General features: G+C 38.6%; 2 protein-coding genes across 3 annotated transcripts; one reads left to right on the forward strand and one right to left on the reverse strand.

Annotated features, from left to right (window-relative positions):
* The first annotated feature begins 3,560 nt into the window (after positions 1–3,560).
* LOC102713409 (mitochondrial carrier protein CoAc1) lies at positions 3,561–8,071 on the forward strand. The gene is made up of 7 exons (XM_006644235.3): positions 3,561–4,519; positions 4,620–4,705; positions 4,788–4,998; positions 5,475–5,604; positions 6,940–7,124; positions 7,217–7,348; positions 7,584–8,071. Exons 1-7 carry the CDS (start codon positions 4,346–4,348, stop codon positions 7,686–7,688), a joined length of 1,023 nt encoding a protein of 340 aa, XP_006644298.1. The 5' UTR covers positions 3,561–4,345; the 3' UTR covers positions 7,689–8,071.
* A 303-nt stretch (positions 8,072–8,374) lies between these two features.
* On the reverse strand, positions 8,375–14,361 carry LOC102713681. Of its 2 annotated transcripts, none has more exons than XM_015843728.2 (5): positions 14,282–14,361; positions 13,409–13,582; positions 12,202–12,306; positions 9,489–9,650; positions 8,375–8,917 (listed from the first exon to the last, which is right to left on the reverse strand). In XM_015843728.2, the coding sequence occupies exons 2-5, from the start codon at positions 13,557–13,559 to the stop codon at positions 8,553–8,555; spliced, it is 783 nt and encodes a 260-aa protein (XP_015699214.1). In that variant the 5' UTR covers positions 13,560–13,582; positions 14,282–14,361; the 3' UTR covers positions 8,375–8,552. The 2 variants fall into 2 exon arrangements, with proteins under 2 accessions (XP_015699214.1, XP_006644299.1); XM_006644236.3 differs by having other exon boundaries at positions 14,278–14,359.
* Positions 14,362–22,043: the final 7,682 nt, after the last annotated feature.

Genomic DNA, 22,043 nt, shown 5'->3' on the forward strand with positions numbered 1-22,043 from the left:
GGTGTACTGTATGTGCATGAACTAGTAAGAAGATTCCTGCTCTATTTATTTTAGCTGCCAGCTTGCACTTGTTAATTTGATTATAATTTGGCAGTTAATTAGCACCTGCTTTTGATCCATATGGATGGACGAATTTGTACTTGCGATTATGAGATCTGAACAGCCGATTTGGGCATGCATCTGGATCAGCTTAATTAATCCAAATAAATCTGTGCCCACACACACATATATATATATTCGTTTGGCTTGAAGGCATGTAGCATGTACATGTGGTCAATGAGCGGTTTGATTGGGCCTCTGGCAAGTGAATAAGGATGGGTTCGTTTGAGAGGGGTTATCTGGAAAAAGTAGAATGATTAATTAATTATTAATTATTAAAAAAATATAAAATAGATTAATATGATTTTTTTAAAATAACTTTTCTATAGAAAATTTTTACAAAAAATACTCTGTTAGCGGTTCAGAAAGTACGCGTGAAAACGAGTGGATAAGTTAAGTTAGAGGGGGCAACGAAAATGGCCTAAGTGATGTACCAGTTCAGATGCGGTGGTCCCTAGTGGCTAATCTTTTTAGCATAATTAGTCATAAATGCTACAGTACTCACATGTGCTAGTGACGGATTAATTAGGATCAAAAGATTCATCTCGCAGTTTCTAGGCCATTTCGATATCCGATTAAATTATGACATGACACAAAATGATTTCATTTTGAAAACTAAACAGCCCTAATGTCTCTTTTTTTCCCAAAACAGAACAAACTATAAATGCACGCGCTTATATACACATGTGCACGTTTGTAACTATGATTCTACACATACCTTAAATTTATGAGTATCTTCCAATATTGAATTGGTATATCTTAACATCTACGAAGTCATCGTAGGAGAATCCTTGTTGCAGACTTGCAGTCATAAATGTGAGCATTCATATAAGTCTAAAACTTAAATTAAAGCCGCCTAATCAGTTGAGAAATTTGCATGGAACGTACCTAGTTTAGCCAAACCTTATAATCCCAATAGGAATGGGACTTTCCAAATTTATTTTAGGTTTTGGACAAACCATTAATTCTTGGGTTTGTAGCGGCTCGCGGGCTCACCTTTAGTAAACTATCATGACTTGTATAAACCCAAAATATTAGGTTTGTCGTGGGTTCACCTTTAGTAAACTACTCCCTCCGCTCCTACACGTTTGACGCCATTGATTTTTTATTAGCGTTTAACTTCATCTTATTTATTTTTTTAAAATATGTAAAGCTATATATATATATATATGCATAAAAATATATTTAACAATAAACAAAATAATATAAAAATAATTAATAATTATGTAAATTTTTTTGAATAAAACAACTAGTCAAACGTGTTTAAAGATCAATGACGTCGAATATTTAGGAACGGATGGAGTATTTTTAATGACTTGTATAAACCAAAAATGAGGATAGTGTCGTCCTAATTGGAGGCCTCAGTCTGGACTGAGGAATGAGTGGAGGCTGTACCGATACTATGATACTATCCGAATATTATCATATAAAAGAAAATTCATTGCTAATTTGGCAATGATTGTATTGCATAATTATTTCTCTAGTTTTCAATACTTATAGATGAAAACTTTCAGCAACAAATATTAATTCTACTGGGTGTTATCCAGTTATGTACTACTAGCGACACTAAAAACTTTTGTCACGTATAACTTCGGTTTGGCACCCTATCGAAACTCGTACTTCGAATTTGAACCTTGAAAGTTAATCGCCATTTCGAAAATTACCGTACGTAGTAGCCGTAAATGTTCATACGGCATACGTACGTAATACATGTGTACATCTGGTTGGTTCAACAATTTTTTTTCTTCAAAAAAGAAAGGGTACACGTACATACACACGCAACACTAGACTTTGACTTGCTAGCAAGCTAGCTTCATTCTAACGCTGCTCAGCGTTAGCTTAATTACCTATTTTATCTTTACCTTTAGTGCTATACTTAACGTGTGATAATTAATCCCTCTAGATATAAGCCAGGTGTCTATCTTTAACGTGTTACGCATTCTACATTCATGCATGCCAATATTTGTATATTCATTCATATGTGTCTAAAATATATACTTATTTATGACGTGCCATCACGACCAAGTCCTGCATGCCACGTACACGTGTGTTTTAGTCAAACTAAGAGATGGCACAGAAAGCTATTAGCAAATTTTCGGATGACGTGCACGTGCGAAGAATTAAGCTAGAAAATTAAGCATGATGATTATCTGGGAACAATTGATTTCGAAAAAAAATACTAGAATTTCAGTGATGATAAAAATATAAACTAATGGGCCGGGAGCCCATTCAAGAGGCAGTAGAAAGTTTCAGATGCAAGCCCGTTCCTACTGTTTACTGCCTCTAGTTTATACTGTAAGTTTTTCAGTCTGATCTGTGAATGTATATGTGAATGTAATATGTGTAGATGCATTAATATTTATATAAATTTAGGTAAGATTAAAAGATTCTTATAGTATGAAACGGATAAAGTACCTAGCGCGCAATCATAGGTTTAATCTGTCAATGATTTACCTAGTTATTCTTTCCTCTCTGACTTAATCTTGGTACTATTAACATTTTGTGTCCAATCAATTTAGGGATAAGATGTTTTTTTTTTGCAATGTTTGTGCGTGCAAACGGAAGGAGAAAAATACATGTACTCCCTCCGTTTTACCATATAAGATTTTTTAGTCTTGCCTAGATTTATATAGATGCTAATGAATCTATATATATATATATATAAATTATATACATTCATTAATTGATGAATTTAAACATGGTTAAAAGATCTTACATTATGAAACGTTACATTATGAAACGGAGATAGTATTATTTACTAGCGTAATTCTCACGTGCAGGTCATCCAAAAATTTACATAATCTTTTGGACATAAGACTACCTCTCCGTAATGTATATGAACCTTAATGTATACAACCAAGTTTGTAGCATATAATTTATTACTTAAGGTCTATATTTTATAGATGCCATTATGTTGGCTACATACAATCTTACGTGTCACGAGAGAACTGACTCATCGATGAAACTACTGTGTGTTTGTGTTCGATACCCTTTCTTCTCAACCCATATTCTCTACGCATGCTACCTAAACTACTAAATGATGTTTTTTTACCAGAATTCTAGATATTGTATTATTCTATTTTTCATTTCTTTACCACTAATAATTAGTTAATCACATGTTAATCCATGTTAGCCGGTACGTATAATCTCACGTCAGTGACACGCGATACATCGTTCTCGCTGCCTGTGATTCCTGCGATGCGAGGAACGAGGCTACACGTAGGCCTTCCTTGAGCTGCGTTTTGCACGTGTGTGCGTGTGTTGTGTTGGGTGGGGTCGGGTCACCTTTCCCTTCCCTCCATCTTCCATCAGCACCGCCGGCTGAGCTCACCGTCGGCCCCCCTCCTCTCCTCTCCTCTCTCCTTCCTTCCGATTCGCGTCCCCCCACCCCACCCCCACTGATTCGGTCTCGATCGAGCCCCGCCCGCCCGATTCCCCGCTGTCCTCCTCCCCTCCCCCCCCAAAAAAAATCCTTTGCATTTGATGAGTATTCCTCCCCCCGTTCCTCGCCGCCGCGATTTGGATGCGAGGGAGCTCGCCGCAGAGGCCGAGCCTTCTCTCCGGTCCCCGCCGCGGAAAGGCGCCGCCTTTCGCCTCCCGCCGCCGGGGATAGGGCGCCGATGGGCTAGTGGGCCCGCCCTCTCCCTGCGATCGCCGGCGGCGGCTGCGGGATCCGCTGCCCGTGCCCTGTCGCTGCTGTAGGCATCTTCCGGCCCCTTCCCGCTGCTTCTTGAAGAAGCGCCGCCGCGAAGATCGCGCCTTTGGCTGGTTACTATCTGGATCGGGTTTTCTGTTGATGCAAGTGAAGCGCTGTACAGTTCTTTCTTCCTTTTTTTTTTTTCTGCTGATGATCCGAAGTGTTAATTTGGGAGGAGGTGAATCCTGCTACAGCTTATGCTAGAACTATCTCCGATTTAGTGTACCTTTGGGGGAGGGGGAGTGAAGAGATTGGATTCTGTTTTGCGTTTCCTCTTCGGTGATTAGCACCCTAACACCGTGCAGGATTCTAGCTTATCCAAGATTTAACCTATTCGTGCGCCGTTAGCGCAAGTGGTTAGCAAGCAACGTAAAGGTCTGCGATTTGGTTTTCGATTTGGATTGCCGATTACGGGGGCATATCCTATTGGGAGATTCCGGCTTGTAAAGATATCCTTTGCCCCTGAGTTGATTTAATGTTAATGTTAGTGGTGGTGGGGAGGGCAGATAATACGCATTCTGATCTGCCTGTCAAGTTGGGGAGGCAGAGATGGGTTCATCGCAGGAATCCACTTTCTCCTCTGCCTCGACGGCCGCGCAAGTGAATGCCTGCGCTTTGGACCTGCTCCCAGTCTATGCCAAGGAGCTTATTGCCGGGGGTGCGGCTGGTGCATTTGCAAAGACTGCGGTAGCGCCACTGGAGAGGGTCAAGATCTTACTGCAGGTTTGAACTGCTCAAATTTCCATTTCATTATATGTGGTGACTGAATGACAACTAAACTGAATTACTAACTTCTAAGTGTATGTATGCTGTTGCTTTTTAGACGAGGACTCAAGGGTTTCAATCCCTTGGTATCCTGCAATCCTTGAGGAAGCTGTGGCAGTATGAGGGAGTTCGAGGATTCTACAAGTGAGTTCCATGCAGAAATACATTAAGCTCTGATTGCTGAATTTGATTTCTTAATTTTAATGCCGTGTTACTGTTCCTGAAGAGGGAATGGCGCGAGTGTGCTTCGGATTGTTCCATATGCGGCATTGCATTACATGACATACGAACAGTATCGGTGTTGGATATTGAATAATTATGCTCCATCAGTGGGTACAGGGCCTGTGGTTGATCTATTGGCTGGCTCGGCTGCAGGTGGGACTGCAGTTCTATGTACTTACCCATTAGACCTTGCTAGGACAAAGCTGGCATATCAGGTATTTCATGCCCATGCTGATGCTTTGTTAGTTGTCGTCTTTTTTGTTATTAGTAGTGTCAGGAGTCTATATCAGTAGAATTGTTACTTGAATTATTTGATGATCTCTGTTAGTCGTTGGCTACTTCCTTTGTTCCAAAATACAAAGCATTTTTAGCATTCCAATCTTGTTCCATGGTGTAAGCATTTCTAGCATTATTCGTAGTACTACTTGTTTCATTAATCACTTCATTCAAATTTCTTCTCTTACCCCTACCAATGTCCATTCATTCCACATTTATTGAGGGGCACCAAAGTCTTTTCTCCTTAACCTTAATCTCTGCTAAAAAAAACCTAGAAATGCTTATTTTTGGAACAAAGAGAGTATTTTTTTTCCTGCAAATATCAGTAGTTTACGTGATGCCATCTCTAGCCATTCATTATAAGGAACCATTAGCTCTCGGTTGTGTTTATTAATTTTCTTCAAAATCACTGCAGGTTTCAAATGTGGGTCAACCTGGCAATGTGTTGGGAAATTCTGGTCGACAACCAACATATGGTGGTATCAAGGATGTTTTCAAAACTGTTTACAAGGAAGGAGGCGCACGAGCTCTATACCGTGGAGTAGGTAAGTCTTATGTGACCCCACGCCCCTTGCTATGGTTGAAGTTAGCACCATTAGGTTTGTTAGTGTGAACGTAACATAATATCATCTCTCTTCTGATTTGCTGCATTTGTTCTATGCTTTGCATCATCAAATGCTGTGCACTTGTGCAGCTTTCTTTACATTGTAGCAAGGCATGAATCAAAATTGGCAATTAATTGCACATGAACCTATGATTCTTTTTGTCATTTGGGTAATTATGCACTTCAAAAAACTAAGAGCAACTAATATTTGCAACAATGTGTACTATACAAAAAGACAATCACATTTTGCATAATGTTTTTTTTCACTCACTTGTTCCTACATGTGTTCTACATTCTAAGGGTTTTCTAAGTGGCCAGGTATACAGACCAGAATAGGGTCATATGCACATAGGACCTAAAATCTACTGTAGCAAGTTGGTGGTTCAGCAAGCTCAACTTAATGACCCATAAGCATGTTGAATTGTATTTTTCAGTATCGTCTAAAACAAGGCACCACCATTTAGTTACCTTCTAGCTCCAATCAATTTGGACTAGGTTTAGTAAAAAATAGCACATGTGAGAGAAAAGCTAGTTCTAACCATCATCTTCATTTGTATTAATATAAATATGTTTTGAGAATCACGTGAAATATGTTTTAAGCTATAACCTCAGAATCCTTCTTCTAGCAAAATCACAGAAATCAGAGATGATGTGAATATGTTCATAAGAAAGGCATAAGTTGATCTGCATCAAAGGGGAAAATGAGTAGAAGGGCAATAGAAATAAAAGTAGTTGGTTAGATAACTTTCACACTAGAAAAGAATAAAGAAATCATACAACATTTTACTGTTCTAAAATTCATCCTCCTTGTATGAATTTTTTTCATATATTTTCTGTGTTTTGACTCCCTAGTACAAATTGCAAATTTAATGCAAAGATATATGGTGTTAAGTGAAAAGATTGGTTTAGACCTAGGCCGCGTTTGATACAACCAATAAGTTATCTAAATCTCTTTTTTTTCGCGCGCACGCTTTTCAAACTGTTAAAAGGTGTAGTTTGTACGAAAATTTTCTTTAGGAAAGTTGTTTTAATAATCATATTAATTTAATTTATATTTTTTAATAATTAATAATTAATTAATCATGTACTAATCTATTACTACGTTTTCTGCGCCGGATAACTAACACCCATTTTCCTCACTGCCGAACACGGCCCTAGTCCATTGTAAAACTTTGGTCAAAATATCTGGACCAAAGTGAAATTTACTCTTTATTTAGTCATCCTCCGATATGTGTATTGAGATATGAGTTCAAAAAATAACTCCAATCAATTTCAGGTCCAACTCTGATCGGTATCCTACCATATGCTGGCCTAAAATTCTATATATATGAAGACCTGAAATCTCGAGTTCCAGAAGATTACAAGAGATCTGTTGTATTGAAGCTTTCTTGTGGTGCTTTAGCTGGTCTTTTTGGGCAAACCCTCACTTATCCACTGGATGTTGTCCGAAGACAGATGCAGGTACAAACTAAACTCTCAGTCAAAGATAATCTGTGCGTTATGATTTGAATTTTGATGCCTGATTAGTTCTTGACCTGTTGTTCCGTGTTCAGGTTCAGAGTAAGCAACCTCATAATGCAAATGGTGCCTTCCGTATAAGAGGGACATTTCAGGGCCTAGCACTCATTATTAGGTGCCAGGGGTGGAGGCAACTCTTCGCTGGCTTAAGTCTTAACTATGTGAAGGTAATAAGCCCGAGTGAGTTTCCTAGAGGGAAAAGGAAAAATAAAAAAATGAAATAGCATTTACAAAATGTAAAAAGTAACTGATTCTTATATATGTAAGCAGCACTTGTAGTAGGTTGCTTTTATTCTGTTCATTTATATGCATCTATTGAATAGGGACATCAGAGATGGTCATTTCAAACTGTTTCTTAGATATGCAGTGATGTCTAAAAAAAGTGAACATATCATTTTTCAGGTCGTCCCTTCGGTTGCTATTGGTTTCACAACATATGACATGATGAAGAATTTGCTGAGAGTGCCACCCCGAGAGAGACTTTACCAATCATCCGGTAACGCATGAAACGTCTCACTGGACTATTTGTGTCGTGACGGATGAACTTAATAAACTCCACTCGGTGGCATTGTATTTTTAACCGTAAATTCTATCGCTATGTTGCATTGGATGGATATAATTCAGTAATTAACTGTTGCATTTGTAAGAATGATGGTCAGCTGAGTTACTCTAGACTTGGATAAGGTTGTGTATATTGGATGTGCTGCCTGTATGCTTCAATTTGATCAGATATTGAACCTAAGACTGCCCTACCTGAGTTGTACATATACTAGTACAGTATTAACCGTAATTAGATATTTCTTTTATGTATTTCTTCTACTTATACATAAATCATTGCTTGAATGATATTTTGGAAGCAGAGCTCATGAAAGATGAAAAGGAGAACTCCATGATGCTCCTCCCAAATTTAAACGGCTCTCTGGAGCCTCACTTGATTGATTTTCTCTTTGGCACTTCCGATGTCATCCAAACCTTAGTTGCAACGAAATTTTCACACAATCCTCGCATGTCAATCCCTATCTTGAAATACATACATCACTCTAACCAAAGTAATTGCTTTTTTTCTCTAATCTCAGGAAGTCTTCTAAAATAAATAAATCAATTCTTTCATTCACATAAATAAGATCAAGCTCATAGAGGCTAACAAGAATTGCACAAGGTACACTTTGGCATACATCCATCAACATAGAGAATAGAACACCAAAAGCAGAAAACAATTGAAGAAAGAAAGCACACAACTGCAAACTGTACACCATCCATCCATCCATCCACAGCCCCCATGGACATCATTCTTCAGTTTCCAAGAACACACACACACACACGCACACACACAAAAAAGAATAAAATCCACATGATCAGATTCTGCCAAGCTCAATCCTTTTTCTTGTTCCCAGGGTTGCAGAACCTCTCGAACAGCATTGCAAAGTAGCCAATGAAGCCGAGCCGCTTCGACGGATCATCCTTCTCCACATCCCTCTTTGATTCTTCAGGCTCCTCTCCTGCTGCTGCTGCTGCTGAAGTTTCAGCAGCAGCCTCAGCCTCGTTTGCAGTTTCAGTCGCAGCTCCTTCTGCTCCTGGGTGCAGCTGCTGCTGCACGGCAGCGACGACGGCCTGAATTTCCTCCACGGCTTGTACCGCCACGTTGGAGTCCTCGGCCTTGCTGGCGGAGGCGCCCTCGTCGGCGTTCTTCGCAGCCTCGCCTTCCTTCGCCTTCTCCTCAGGCTCAGGCTCCTTATCTTTGTTGGTTGGATCATGCACAAAGTAGGGGAAAAGATGCAGAGAAGTTTATATTCAGGTTTTGGATATTCAGAGTGTACACAATGCAAGTGCTTCCCTTGAATGATAACTAATCTGGCTAGGGCCTCGTTCGATTCCCCCCTTAACAACCCTAGATTCTCTCGTTTTTCGTACGCACACATCCCGAACCATTAAACGGTGTATTTTTTGCGAAAGTTTTCTATATGAAAGTTGCTTTAAAAGTTAAGATTAATCTAATTTTCTAATTTTTTTATAACTAATAATTAAATTAATCATGTACAAATCTATTACCGTGTTTTTCGCGCCGGTTAACAACCCATCTCCTGAACGCAGCCTAGGTCTTAAATACTGTTAGATGTCAATAGTAGAAGTGATCTCAACTGTTAATTCGTTAGTTCTACTACCGCTAGAAAAAAATCTACCAGTTTTTAGGTGGTACCATCAGATTAGAAAAGATGAATGGATTCTACTAGTATTAGAGATTGTTGTAGACATGTCAACTTATGTTTATTCTAACCTAGAAATTAGACATCTCAAAAGAAAATTTACCATGTTTCCCCAGATGCAAAGCATGAGCAAGGCTGGTGATTTCTTCCTTGACCTTGTCCAGTTTCTCCACCACTTCTGGGTTACTCTTCACATCCTTGACCTTGTCAATGACTTTGTTGAAGGCTTCCATATCTTTCTTCCCTTGTTCTTCACTTCCTTGCTCTATGAAAATCAACAAGAGTTCCTCTCAGAGAATATTATGCAGTCAGACGAGTTACAGTAAGAAATGGAAGCCTATCCGTAGCAATTTTAATGTCAGGAACATCACAAAAGATTCTTTAACATTATCAATTGCATCTTCTAACATGTTACTTTTCTGATTACAATTCGCAGGAGCATAGAAAACATGACGTATCGGTTGGCCTGATGCTAGGCTATCAAGAAACTGCAAATCACAGTGTTTGCATATGGATATTACAGTAGTTCAGAAATATGTATGACAACTTGACAAGAAAGAGGTAAACGACAACTGAATTTCTAAGTGACTGGATAGAACGAATTCCTGCGGAGCATACATGACAAGAAATTAAGACTAAACAATAATTAACAACAAAGTGGAGTGATCAAGAATCACAATCACCGTATTTTTCCTCCAAAATATTCTAATAGAATCTGATCAAACACATGCCAGGGGAGAGGATTCTCCAGTTACTGATCAAATCGAAACGAAGAACATCCTACGGTTCCAAAATATAAGCAGGAGTATCAAAGTCCCCTTGAATCCCCTTGCAGAACATGTATCACAAATTCACAATCATGCAGTCAAAGAAAGTAAAAGAAAAGGATAACAAACTTGCAAGAACATCAACACCCCCATCTTGCGTCTTGGATCAATCAAAGTAGAGAGAGAGAGAGAGAGAGAGAGAGAGAGAGAGAGAGAGAGAGAGAGAATTTTACCAGTTCAAAACTGCTGGCTTATAGATGGAAATGAAGCTTGTGATAACTGGGGAAAGCTAAAAAGAAGAGAGAAGACTGAAAGGTTCAAGCTTTCAGTGTGAATGAGAAGACTGGGAATTCTGGGCTGGCTGTTGGGTTTGGGTCTCTGTGTCTGTATAGGGGCTCTAATGAAGCCCCTTGATCTGGATTAAAAAAGGATAATGGTGCTGCATGATATATATATACAGACATAATACTGGAGCATCATACATGGTAGGGCAGTTGCTGGAGAGTGACAGCTAAATAGACACCAGCAAATTGCAGGCATTGATTGTGGTTGGTCGAAGATGATTTTGCAGTGTTGGCTTGCACGATGCAGTTTGACAGAGTGTCATTGGCTCATTGCCCCAACTGGGTCAATCAAATAGTATAAAGGATGATGCTTTATTATTATTGTTGTTGTTCTTCTTCTTCTTTTCTCTGAATTTTTGTTTGTTTTGCTTGATCCAAAGAACTTAAGAGAAGAATATATGGCATAATAGTTGGATCCTGTGTTATTTAGGATTTTGTTTTCTGAATTCTTAGTTGAAATAGCTGAGTTGGAGTTGACGGTTTTGTTGTACATTATGTGCGTGTGTACTAAGGTCAACCTAACCATCTGTCACATGGAAGCCAACTAAGGACACAAGAACATGTTGCTTGAGCTGTAATTGTCTCTAAGGAATGAAAAGAAAACAGATATTTCCTGTATTCAGCTAGCAATGATCCTCTGAATATGAAATGTAGTGAATTAGTTGTGTGATCTTTTGTATGAATAGCTCTGTTCATGGGCAAAAGCAAGCTGGAAAATGGTATCAGGTACTCAACCACACATGCCCAACATCCCAGATAATCATTGTGCAGAAAAGTAGCTTTTACTTTGAAGTAAAGCTAAGCAATCCTATAGGCTGGGTGAACCTATTCTGCTGAAGCTAGACCAATGCAAAAATGCAGTTCTTGCAAGCTATGGAATACTCAAATACAAGCCACAATTTGGTGGCTGGACCATTCAAATAGTAATCCTTCATGTGGTTGTTAGTTTTATTGAACTTAACCAAGTTTTATCATAAATTTGTTTTCATAACTCTAGTTGTTTGCCAGTTTCCATGCTCACTTTGCATTTGTCAGATTTAAGTTTCTCTGTTTGCTCACATGTCATCCTTGTATCATTGGAGAACAACCTGTGCATATTTGATGTTGTCCGTGGTATATTTATTTCAACCAAAAATTTCAGTCATTTTCTATTAAAAAGTGTTACATATGGATTCTCATGATCTGAATGAAATGATGACTGGAGTTACCTTCTGAAGGCATAATATGTTACATCTTTTTTTCTTCTGTAAATTAGATGGTTTGTGGATTTCATACAAAGGGGCCATTTCTGAAAAAGATATCTCACCTAACAAGGGAGATTGTATGTTGATGCAAAGACTAGCTAGCTCCATCCATGATCAAGTGGTTTATCACACTAATTCTTTTAGGGGGCTGTCACATTCTAAGTTGCTGATACACAGTACATCTCACTGTAGAACTCATGGGACCTAATCTTCAAATACTACTACCCGCCTACCCGGCGCATATTTATTTGTAGAACCTAATTTGGGTTAAGTTTGTACTTATTTTTTATGAATTGTGGTCTAACTAGAAGTTGAAAGTTAAAACTGAGCCAATAGATCATTTTTTTTTTCTACATCTCCGTGAAACTAACAAAAAAACATAGGATAATTTCAAACATCTTATAATATGCAGGATTTCAAAATCACTCTGAATCTGAATTGGGTGCAGTACTCTAATTTACCTAGATCCTTGGACTGTCTGGCCTCTGAATGTCCTTCAATATGGATGATTGATCCGAGGGTCGTCTTCACATCATCTTGAAGATTTCCCGCGCTCTCTTCGGCATCTATCAATCGATTCCAAAGGTCAGGGGCGCATGACAATATTGAATTTACAACATGATCTGCTTGCTGTCCATTAAGACTTCGAACAGCTAGTGTGGGGAATATGCAAGGCACGACGAACTCTTTTCAGTTCAACTCTGAAACCTTCAGGTCTGATTAAGTACTATTGCTGTTTCTATTTTTATTAGTTGTTGAAGTTCGTGTGATCATCAGAGTTTTTCTTGTGTTGGTTTGCAGCATATGACCCATCATAAAAAATATATGAGTAAATTTCAAAAAACTGTAATTATTTTGTCAAAATTATCACTCTGCTACAACTTTAGATTGATATTTCACAAAACTTCAATAATAAACAACGATTTTAACATGAAACTGTAATTTTACTCCCTTCTTGTATATGACACATGGGACCAACTTACACCAGCATGTTTGGATAATATGTGGGCTAAAAACTTTTTAAACTAATAAAGTTGTAGTTTTCTAATAAAAACATACACTATTGTTGTAGTTCTCTAAAATAACTAGCTAAAGTTGCTGCAAACTGATAAGTTTGCCAAAACAGTTGCTTTTATCTGAAATTAAAATACATTGACTGTCCTATTTTGACACTTCTAAGGGCATTTGCATGCCTCTGTCTCTGGACGTGTGCCATAAAAATGTCAGTTTATTGAGATGATAATCAAGCAATCTAACTGGCCAAGCATATGTGAATTCACCACGATGAACAAACCATAATTTGACAGTCAATAGTTCAAATACGAATCATTCAGATTTCCTTATTTTCTGAACTCTTACATGCTGTTAATGTCAGGTATGATAATACTTTGGAGGTTGAAGAACTGAAAGTCTGAACAGGTTTGTTTCAACCTGAATAGCATTCTTTTAAGAGTTTTACTCGCATCCTTCTTTTTTACCTCGAGGTACCGGTACCTAGTGGTACCAAATTGTTTCTGATCGTTAAATCCAACAGTGCACATCCTATTTAGCTAGATTCAATGGTGAGAAACAATTTGATACCGATACCTCAACGTACAAAAGGAAGGATGGGAGTAAAACTCTTCCTGTAAACTAGTTTCTTGGCTAAAAAGAAATGGAGTGACTAACCGTTCTTTGTTGTCTGGAGAGTTCCTACAATGGAACCAAGTCCTCCGTTGGCACTATCGAAAATGTTCTTCCTGCGGCTATCTTTGTCCTTCTTCGATGACGATCCGTTGGAGTCCTTCACTTTCTTTGAATTCTTTCTCTGAAAAAACATTTTGTTTTGTTCTTCCTCTTACACTGCAACAGTTTATGTAGAAAGGAGAAAACATAAGCAATCTGCAGTCCACCAGCAGCAGATTCAAGAAATACTAAGAGATGGTTGTATTAACTCTAGTTATATTGTTGAGCCAATTGGCTATGAAAAAATCAAGACCTATCAAAGCATCTATCAAACCCATTCATCAATTTTATTTCCTCATATTATACTCTCTTTCAGAACTGACTGGAGCATATTCTGCAGATTCATGTAATGCAGTTCATGCTAACTTCAGCTCTGCCAAGCTTTTTCTTTATCCCAAAAACTACACCATACACAGAAAAATTGTTTAATTCATATGGTTCATGATGTCTAACGATATAGCAGATTAAAAAAAAAGTGGAACACCCTTGGTGGTTCTGCACGATGGTTTCTACTGGTTCATATCATACAAATTTGCTCCTGCTTACTGAAATTTGAGAGAGGAATCTGAACATAAATGTTCTGAAACTTTGTCACAAATGAAGAAAAAGATGATCTGATATGATCAGGTGAACAAGAACAACACATATGCTCTTTTAACTCATGGCAAGCAACAACACCTAACTAACTCATCATTAAACCGACCCAGCTAAAAACTCATGATTCCACTAAACTTGTAGGGAAACACAACAACAAAAAAGGGACAGAAGAAAGAAGACAAGAAACATAGAAGTGGGGCATATGCATATCTTACCTACCTCCTTGATAAGTTGATATGAACAGAAAATGGAGAGAGAGAGAGGTTGCAAAGGAGATGAGAGCAGAAAGAGAGGAGAGCAAAGGAGATGCAAAGGAAAAAAGTGATCCTCCTTTTATGGAGCTGTTAGTCGTTGCCACAATTTAAGCTTGTCAGCAGGTACCCCTCAACCAGCAACCATTAGCCTCTAATTTCTTAAATCTTTTTTTTCATGTTTATAACTTGCAGAGATGAGCATTTCATTTGTTTATTATTGACTCGACAACATGATACCAAAACTATTGGTTTTGTGCTCTCTTCTGATACTGTTGTGGATATGTCCTCCTGTGTGTTTGACTCAACCAGCACACAATCATGTTTTTATCAGAGAGAGGTTGTTGCACCAAAGAAAGGTGAACACATGCCCATGCAGATTAGATGTTAAGTAAAATAAACTGTAAGTTGAATATGAAGTGTTACACAAGGAGCCCCCTTGACCTATCTTGTACACTTTCTTTTGCTTGCTGCAGCAGCCCAGATGATTGAACCAGTCTTTCAGAGATATACACCTCACGTGTATCTTGAGAGTTTTGATTTGCCTAAATTATCCTAATCCTGCTACCACATGAAAAAAAAACTCATGTTCAGATACAAACCTTGCACCATTCAGAGGCCAGATGATACGATAAACTCAAGATAAATTCTTGCCCCGTTATTTTTTTTTTTCAGAAACACACTCTCTTGCAAACAGACCGCACTGTCTGAATTTGACCGACAAATTTCACAGAATTTTTTTTTTCATTTTGCTGCAGATTTCATAACCAAAAAAACCATGCTCCAAAGGCCTCTCCTTTTTATCAGAAAGAGAAGACCATTCATGATGGACAGAAACATCTGAAAAATTAAGAAGCTGACAGGGAGTCACGGCCGGCGCCTTGAATTGAATCGGGATAAGCAGGAGCAGATGAAAGGAGAGAAGAACGAGCCGGCAGACAGCTCACGATGGCCCTTAATTAGCCAGCAGCGAGAGATTAAGACCTGCGACATCAACTTGGTTTTAAGGAACACGAGGAGGAAGAAGAAGGAGAAGGAGGAGGAGGCTGAACACGTTCACGTCGGGTTCTTGCTGCAGCCTATCAAGATCAGCGATTTAATCGGCGAAGCCATTGATGGCATGCGTGTCATCGAGAATTGGATTGATGCTGACACTCTTGCTAATTCCTCGTCTACAATGATCGATCTGCAGCAGGGCAATTTCCTGATGATTTTAACCATTTTATAATTCAACGAAAAATAAAATACTAATATCTCAAACGCGGCAATATTTTTCATCGATTTTGTCACTGAAACGCGACATGTGTTTCAGTCTATATCTCAAAAATAAATGCTGCTGTATACTGTGTACATGCGAGTTGATTACTTGAAGCAGACAAGTAATCGTCATGGATGTTAGCTAGCTGCACGTAATTGGAGGAGATTTGAGTAGTAGGAGGGCGTACGTGCACGAGTGGATAATCTAGCTCCGTGATTCCTTCTCTCTTTGTGTACGTCAACGATGCATCAGGCCCGATTAATCCGGGCAATCGATATGGGATCAACCGTTTCATATTCCGGCGTAGCAACTGGAATATGCTTATATGCCATTTTGGAGTATTTCTTTAAGCCATTATGCCATGCACAACTCGTCTGTAGAGTGCTAGCTAGTACGGAGTCAAAGCTTATTATGAGGCTGGTTTTGATGAATGTTTCTTGGCATTTTTTTTACCGTAAGTCGAATATCCTTAGAGAGGAATTTTAACCGGTTTTGATAGTTAAGTGGCATAAATATCTGGTTTTACAGGCAACGGTTTGTTTTTAGGATTGAGCTATTAAAACAGGCTTAAAAGTGTCTATTTCACTCGATTTTCAACCACCCCCTACTCCCCTTGCCCTCTGCCTCGTTAGCATCGCCTCTACCTCTAGCGCTAACGAGGTCTGCCACACCGTGCCACGGTTCTCGTCCACCTCTAGCTCTGATGTCCACATGCAACCACGTTTCTTCGTCTCCGGTGACTCTTGCCACCGGACCGATTGACATCTAAACACTCCAACATTGGTCATACTACACTTCTCTACTATGGCTACCCTTCTCTCCTATGGCTAAGACGTTGGCGCCACCATAGCCACTCACCCGCAACTGGCCTCTAGTAAGATATATTGATGTGTCGAGTAGACATCATAAAGATCACATCGATTGAACCTGTAGCATGTTAATGTTCAATTCCCTTTATCACCCAATATCGATTAAGCACAAGGAGAGGCATGTGTCATCCTTTCAATAGCTTAATCAAGCACTCAAGCATGTAGTAGATTAATTTTCTCATGATTGACTCCTCAATCACGCCATGCACTTTCGTAATCTATTTTGTCAAGGAGACTATGAGTAGGCTTGTTCAAAACCTATAGTAGGCTAGCCCTGGAAAAAGCCCGACCAAAAAAACTAGGCCCGAGCTCGACATTTCTAGCAAAAACAAAGCCCAAGCCCATTCCGACCCCTAGGTTTTCTTGGGTTTTATCGGGCTTTTCATAATTTTTAGAGTTTGGGCTTCAATATCTATGACTAGGCCCGGCTCAGTGCATGGTCTGGTCGAGTCAGGCTTGGGTTTCTTTGGGTTGGGCCGGGGCGGGCTAGACCTGAACATGCTTGCCCATGAGATTCATAAGCTAGCAGGGGTAAATCCCATCTTGATCATCCACATCTCACTATTAGTTTCAATTAAAACCCGAAGAGTACCTTTATAATTACACATTCACACTGCAACATTTGGTAGTCCCTAAATAGACCACCACACATGTTGAGAACCATGACAATCTCAAGTCTAAGGAATCAATATCATCAATACTTGATACCAACTAATGACACATAGTAATCCTTGGGGTGTTTCATATGGGTTTGTTCAACAACATGATCTCTAACATGTGTCCATATTGTTGATTTAGTATCTCCATACCATGATCCATGAAACATGGTCATCAATCAATACATGTGTTAACCTTAGAATCATATTCATTCCATATATGATTTGATTAAGGACCATTTAGAAATAGTAACATAACACATAAAGAGTTTTATGAATTAGTCGCATACTCATCGATCAACATTAAGTTTTCAAGAAACGGTATAACACTATTCATAATAGCCATAAATATAGTAAGTAATATAATCATCTCTATGATTGCCTCTAGGACATATCACTAAAAATGAAGACACAGATGCAATGCCCACACCGGATATATGCATTTATGGTGCCACATTCTACATGCATACTCTACTCTAACATACATGCACTAGCATTTCTATGATTCTATCTAAGTGATCTATGGTGGCTAATGTGCTATAGTCTTTGTGGTTGGAAAACACTATGTCGTGCACTCCATGCTTTTGATTGCTTAGAGCAACTCCAAAAAACTTGGCATAGACCTCTTCAAACTAAATTTGGCAAACTTGACAAAAAATTGGCCTCCAACAAATTTGCCAAACAGGTTGCCTTGTCATCCAACTTGCCAAACTCATTCCTCACTTGCTAGATTAAGCAAGTCATCTAGCCTTGCCAAACATGGGTCCCACCACTGTAAGATCATATGCATAATTATATTTTCCGATGAACAATTGACTTGCGAATTGGTTTATAAATGAAATTTGGTTTGAAAATAATTATGATGTTGGCGTGAGTGTGCGTGATTAATGTGGGTCCAGTTAAGATATCTGTGCCCGAAAACAGTTGGTTTGTCTCTATGTGTGCAGGTGACTTAAGGTCAATATCGGTCAGTGGCGGTGGGATCGTGACTAAGCTCATGGAGGAGCTAAGGTCCGAACGGTCGAGAATGCCGAGTGATGATATTGAATACAAAATGACACATGGTGGAGGAACACCGTTATGAGGATGGATGTGTAACGAGTTTCATATATTATATATGCGAACGCTTGGAAAACTTAGGCAGATCTTAGGTCAATTTTAGAAAAATACTTAGCTCCATATAATTCATCCAAGAGATCTTCAATTACTGGGATGGGGGTACTTGTTTTTGATGGTCTGTGAGTTCAATTGACGATAATCGATGCACATGCGCCAGGTCCCATCCTTCTTTCTGACCAAAATGGCAGGAGATGAGTAAGGACTAGAGCTAGGTTCGATGGTATGAGAAGTGAGCAACTGTTGGATGATGTCTTCCGGTGCATTTTTTTGGTGATGTGACTATTGACGATCTTAAAGTATTGGTGAGTGAGTTCAAGAGAATCTCTATCCCGACAGGGAGCTAATTTCACTTGCTGTTACTTTGCAGAGGAGAAACTCTTTCTTTTGTTCTTTGTAGTTCTTTTCTTGAGTTAGAGCTAGAGTTGTTTATGCAGCGGCTATTCATGCAGATATTGATCTATGCATTTTCTCGTTTCCCTCCTAAATAGAAGTTTCTTCTCCTAAATAGAAGTTTCTTCTTTTTTCATGGACTTGTTTTTCTCCCGATAGTACACCGCCTGGCACGGTAGCATGCATGCATGTCAGGAGGAGGCAGTGCATTGTATTGCTTTGGTTGACGATGGATGTGCATGCGGATCTTTGGAGATCGAAAGAAAGATATTCAATTTCGGTAAATTGAATTAGTTTTGAAAACTAAGATATGAGTTTTATTAGGATAAGGAGTCCTACTCCTTATTGGAGATAGATTTTTATGATATAAATAGACACCGAGGAGTATCTCCCCGGTGTGCTTTTTTGTGAGATTTAGAATTAGAAAATTAGAGTTTAGAATAGTTGTTGATTGTAGATCGATAATTTTGAAAGAAGTGTTGTTGGTGCGCTTTGTAAATTTTAGTTATGCAATAAAGTCAAGATCATTCAATCTACGTTTTTGGCTTTCATCTACTAGTGATTTTCTGGATTCCAACGATCAGATCGGCGGCATAGAAGTGACGTGATCCGATGATCTGATCGGTGGTACAGGAGCGGCGCGATCAAGGTAACGACGACACAGGAGCGACGCGATCAATGTAGCAAGTTTCCGTCAATTTCTTCGACAGAGGTAATCTTTTATTCCGCGAAAGATTTTTAGGTTTTGGTTTTCTCTACCATTTACCCCCCTCTGGTAGGTTTGTTTGATCTTGTTTGATCCTACAAGTGATATCAGAGCCTCGTTTTTCTATTCGATCTTTGTCGATCTTTAGATCTATTTGCCATGGCTGAAAAGTTTTCAAACAAATCTCACATCTTTAATGGATCTAATTTTGATTATTGGAAGAAAAAGATGGGATCTATATTACATCTCAGGGTTATGATATTTGGCATAAATTTGATCAACCTTATGAGATCCCCAACCGTATTAACACTTCTGCTTTAAAATTAGATTTTGAAAATAATTGCAAAGCACGTAATATTATTCTCAATAGAATTTCTCACTCTGATTCTGATCGTGTTTCACATCTTGCAACTGCTAATGAGATTTGGAAAGCTTTAAATGATTTTCATACTGGAACTTCAAATATAAAAGAGTTGCGAAAAGATGTTTTCAAAAAGGAGTACATAAAATTTGAGATGAAACTTGGAGAATTTTTGGATGACTATTTGGCTCGTTTTAATAAAATTTTGAGTAATTTTAGATCTGTTGATGCTTCTTATGATGTTAACTATCCTGCTTCTTACGATGTTTTCAAAAAGATTGAGAATAATAAGAAGCAGGATAGTTAACATCGTAAGAACCATCAACAGATCTAAAATCACTCAAAATTTTATAAATAGTCATCCAAAGATTTTTTAAGTTCCATCTCAAATTTTATATACTCCTTTTCGAAAACATCTTTTCGCAACTCTTTTATATTTGAAGTTCCAGTATGAAAATCATTTAAACCTTTCCAAATATCATTAGCAGTTGCAAGATGCGAAACACAATCAAAATCGGAGAGAGAAATTTCATTGAGAATAATATTGCGTGCTTTGCAATTATTTTCAAAATCTAATTTTAAAGCAGGAGCGTTAATGCGGTCGGGGATCTCATAAGATTGATCAACTTTATGCCAAATATCATAACCCTGAGATGTAATATAGATTCCATCCTTTTCTTCTAATAATCAAAATCAGGTCCATTAAAGATGTGAGGTTTGTTTGAAAACTTTTTAGCCATGACAAATAGATCTAAAGATCAGCAATGATTGAATAGAAAAACGAGGCTCTGATACCACTTGCAAAATCAAACAAGATCAAACAAACCTAACAGAGGGGGTGAATGGTAGAAAAAACCAAAACTCAAAAATCTTTCACGGAATAAAAGATTACCTCTGTCAAAGAAATGATGGAAACTTGCTACGTTGATCGTGTCGCTCCAGTGTCGCCGCTAACTTGATCGTGTCACTCCTATACCGCCGATCAGATCGTCAGATCACGTCACTTCTATGCCGCCGATCAGATCATCAGAATCCAGGAAATCACCAGTAGATGAAAGCCAAAAACGTATATTGAATGATTTATTGTATCAACTATAATTTAATCAGAGAAAGGCGAGTGATCCATTGATCTTTAAGTTAAAATTTAACTTAGTAGCGCTGGTGGATAATGGGAGGCGGTGTCGTGCGGTTTCCAAAATATAGTTGTTCTGTCACGTCAGCTACAGTTAACAGCGGCAGGTGAATCTTATGGTAGATTGCACATCAAAACCGGCACGGTTATGGCCGTGCACGTCTTTTTCGGACGATTCATTTCTAGTTTCACCCCGCACTGCTCGTTTGCGACGAACCCCTCCTCGTTTTCTTCGCTTCATCAGTTCTCAACTCAAGCGATCTCCGACGACGGCGCGGCGATTTTCCGGCGATCGTTCTCCCATCGATCTCAGTTCAACAACAGGTCAGTACAAGCATCGTCGATATTTTGAATTACCATCTCACTTATTCGCCTGTCATGTTAACACCTAGGGTTTTATCGCTTACTGCATTCCCACACAGTTCACATCCCTGATCATGAAGGTTTTGGGTAAAATGCCTAAAAAAGTGAAGAAGATCAAGTTTTCCGACTCGCGGAACGAATACGAGGTAGTGATCGATCAGACCCAAGCTAGTGCTGAACAAACCACATCATCATTTGGAGGGGATGGAGCAGCACAAGCTCGGCAAAAACGGAGACGGCGTGCATCGTTGGGGGAAGATGCCGCCGCTTCCGACGATGTAAGCAACATTCAACATTTTTCACAAATTTTTCATTCGTTGTTTCATCAATTGTGTTCTTGATAACACTTGTCAGTTAACTTTTAACTCATATCTTGCATTAGAACATATAGCGTACAGGGTTTATGAAGTTAAATATTTACTGCGTGTATGAATATGAGATATTTGGTTGCATCGGCACAACAGTAGCTGTGCTGGACACTAGTTGATGTTTCGGTCAAAGTTTAACTGATTGTTTGAATTAAGCATTCTTTTTTTTTAATGTTTATGTATGGTCTTGTTTGTTGCACAGTCAAAATTTAACTATGTTCCAGTGAAATAAGTTGTCGTTCTTGAATGTTTTTGTTTTGTTTATTTAGGTTTGAACTGTATGAAAATGCAAGCTGATTTATGGTTGTTGTAGACAAGTAACACATGATAGTGGTTGTGACAGCGTACGATGTATGTCTTATGAAGTTCTCAAGAGAGATGGATCTTAGCTTAAAAAATCAAGTTCACAGAAAATGGTAGAGATATTTCAGTACGCAACGTCATATATAAGATGTTTAAAGAAGAGAATAAGAATATATGTATGATATCTTAAAGCATCAGGCATGGT

This window comes from Oryza brachyantha, chromosome 1 (genome assembly GCF_000231095.2).
Source record: "Oryza brachyantha chromosome 1, ObraRS2, whole genome shotgun sequence".
In the NCBI taxonomy this organism is placed as follows: Eukaryota; Viridiplantae; Streptophyta; class Magnoliopsida; order Poales; family Poaceae; genus Oryza; species Oryza brachyantha.

What these genes read in the sequence shown, in the direction of transcription:
- LOC102713409 (XM_006644235.3), top strand. Translation starts at nt 4,346, where the DNA reads ATGGGTTCATCGCAGGAATCCACTTTCTCCTCTGCCTCGACGGCCGCG. An exon ending in GGGTCAAGATCTTACTGCAG is followed by an intron (nt 4,520 to 4,619) that starts GTTTGAACTGCT and finishes GTTGCTTTTTAG; the next exon opens with ACGAGGACTCAAGGGTTTCA. An exon ending in TAAGTCTTAACTATGTGAAG is followed by an intron (nt 7,349 to 7,583) that starts GTAATAAGCCCG and finishes ATCATTTTTCAG; the next exon opens with GTCGTCCCTTCGGTTGCTAT.
- LOC102713681 (XM_015843728.2), bottom strand. Translation starts at nt 13,559, where the DNA reads ATGTTTTTTCAGAGAAAGAATTCAAAGAAAGTGAAGGACTCCAACGGA. An exon ending in CAGACAGTCCAAGGATCTAG is followed by an intron (nt 9,651 to 12,201) that starts GTAAATTAGAGT and finishes TGATTTTCATAG; the next exon opens with AGCAAGGAAGTGAAGAACAA. An exon ending in TTTGCATCTGGGGAAACATG is followed by an intron (nt 8,918 to 9,488) that starts GTAAATTTTCTT and finishes CAACCAACAAAG; the next exon opens with ATAAGGAGCCTGAGCCTGAG.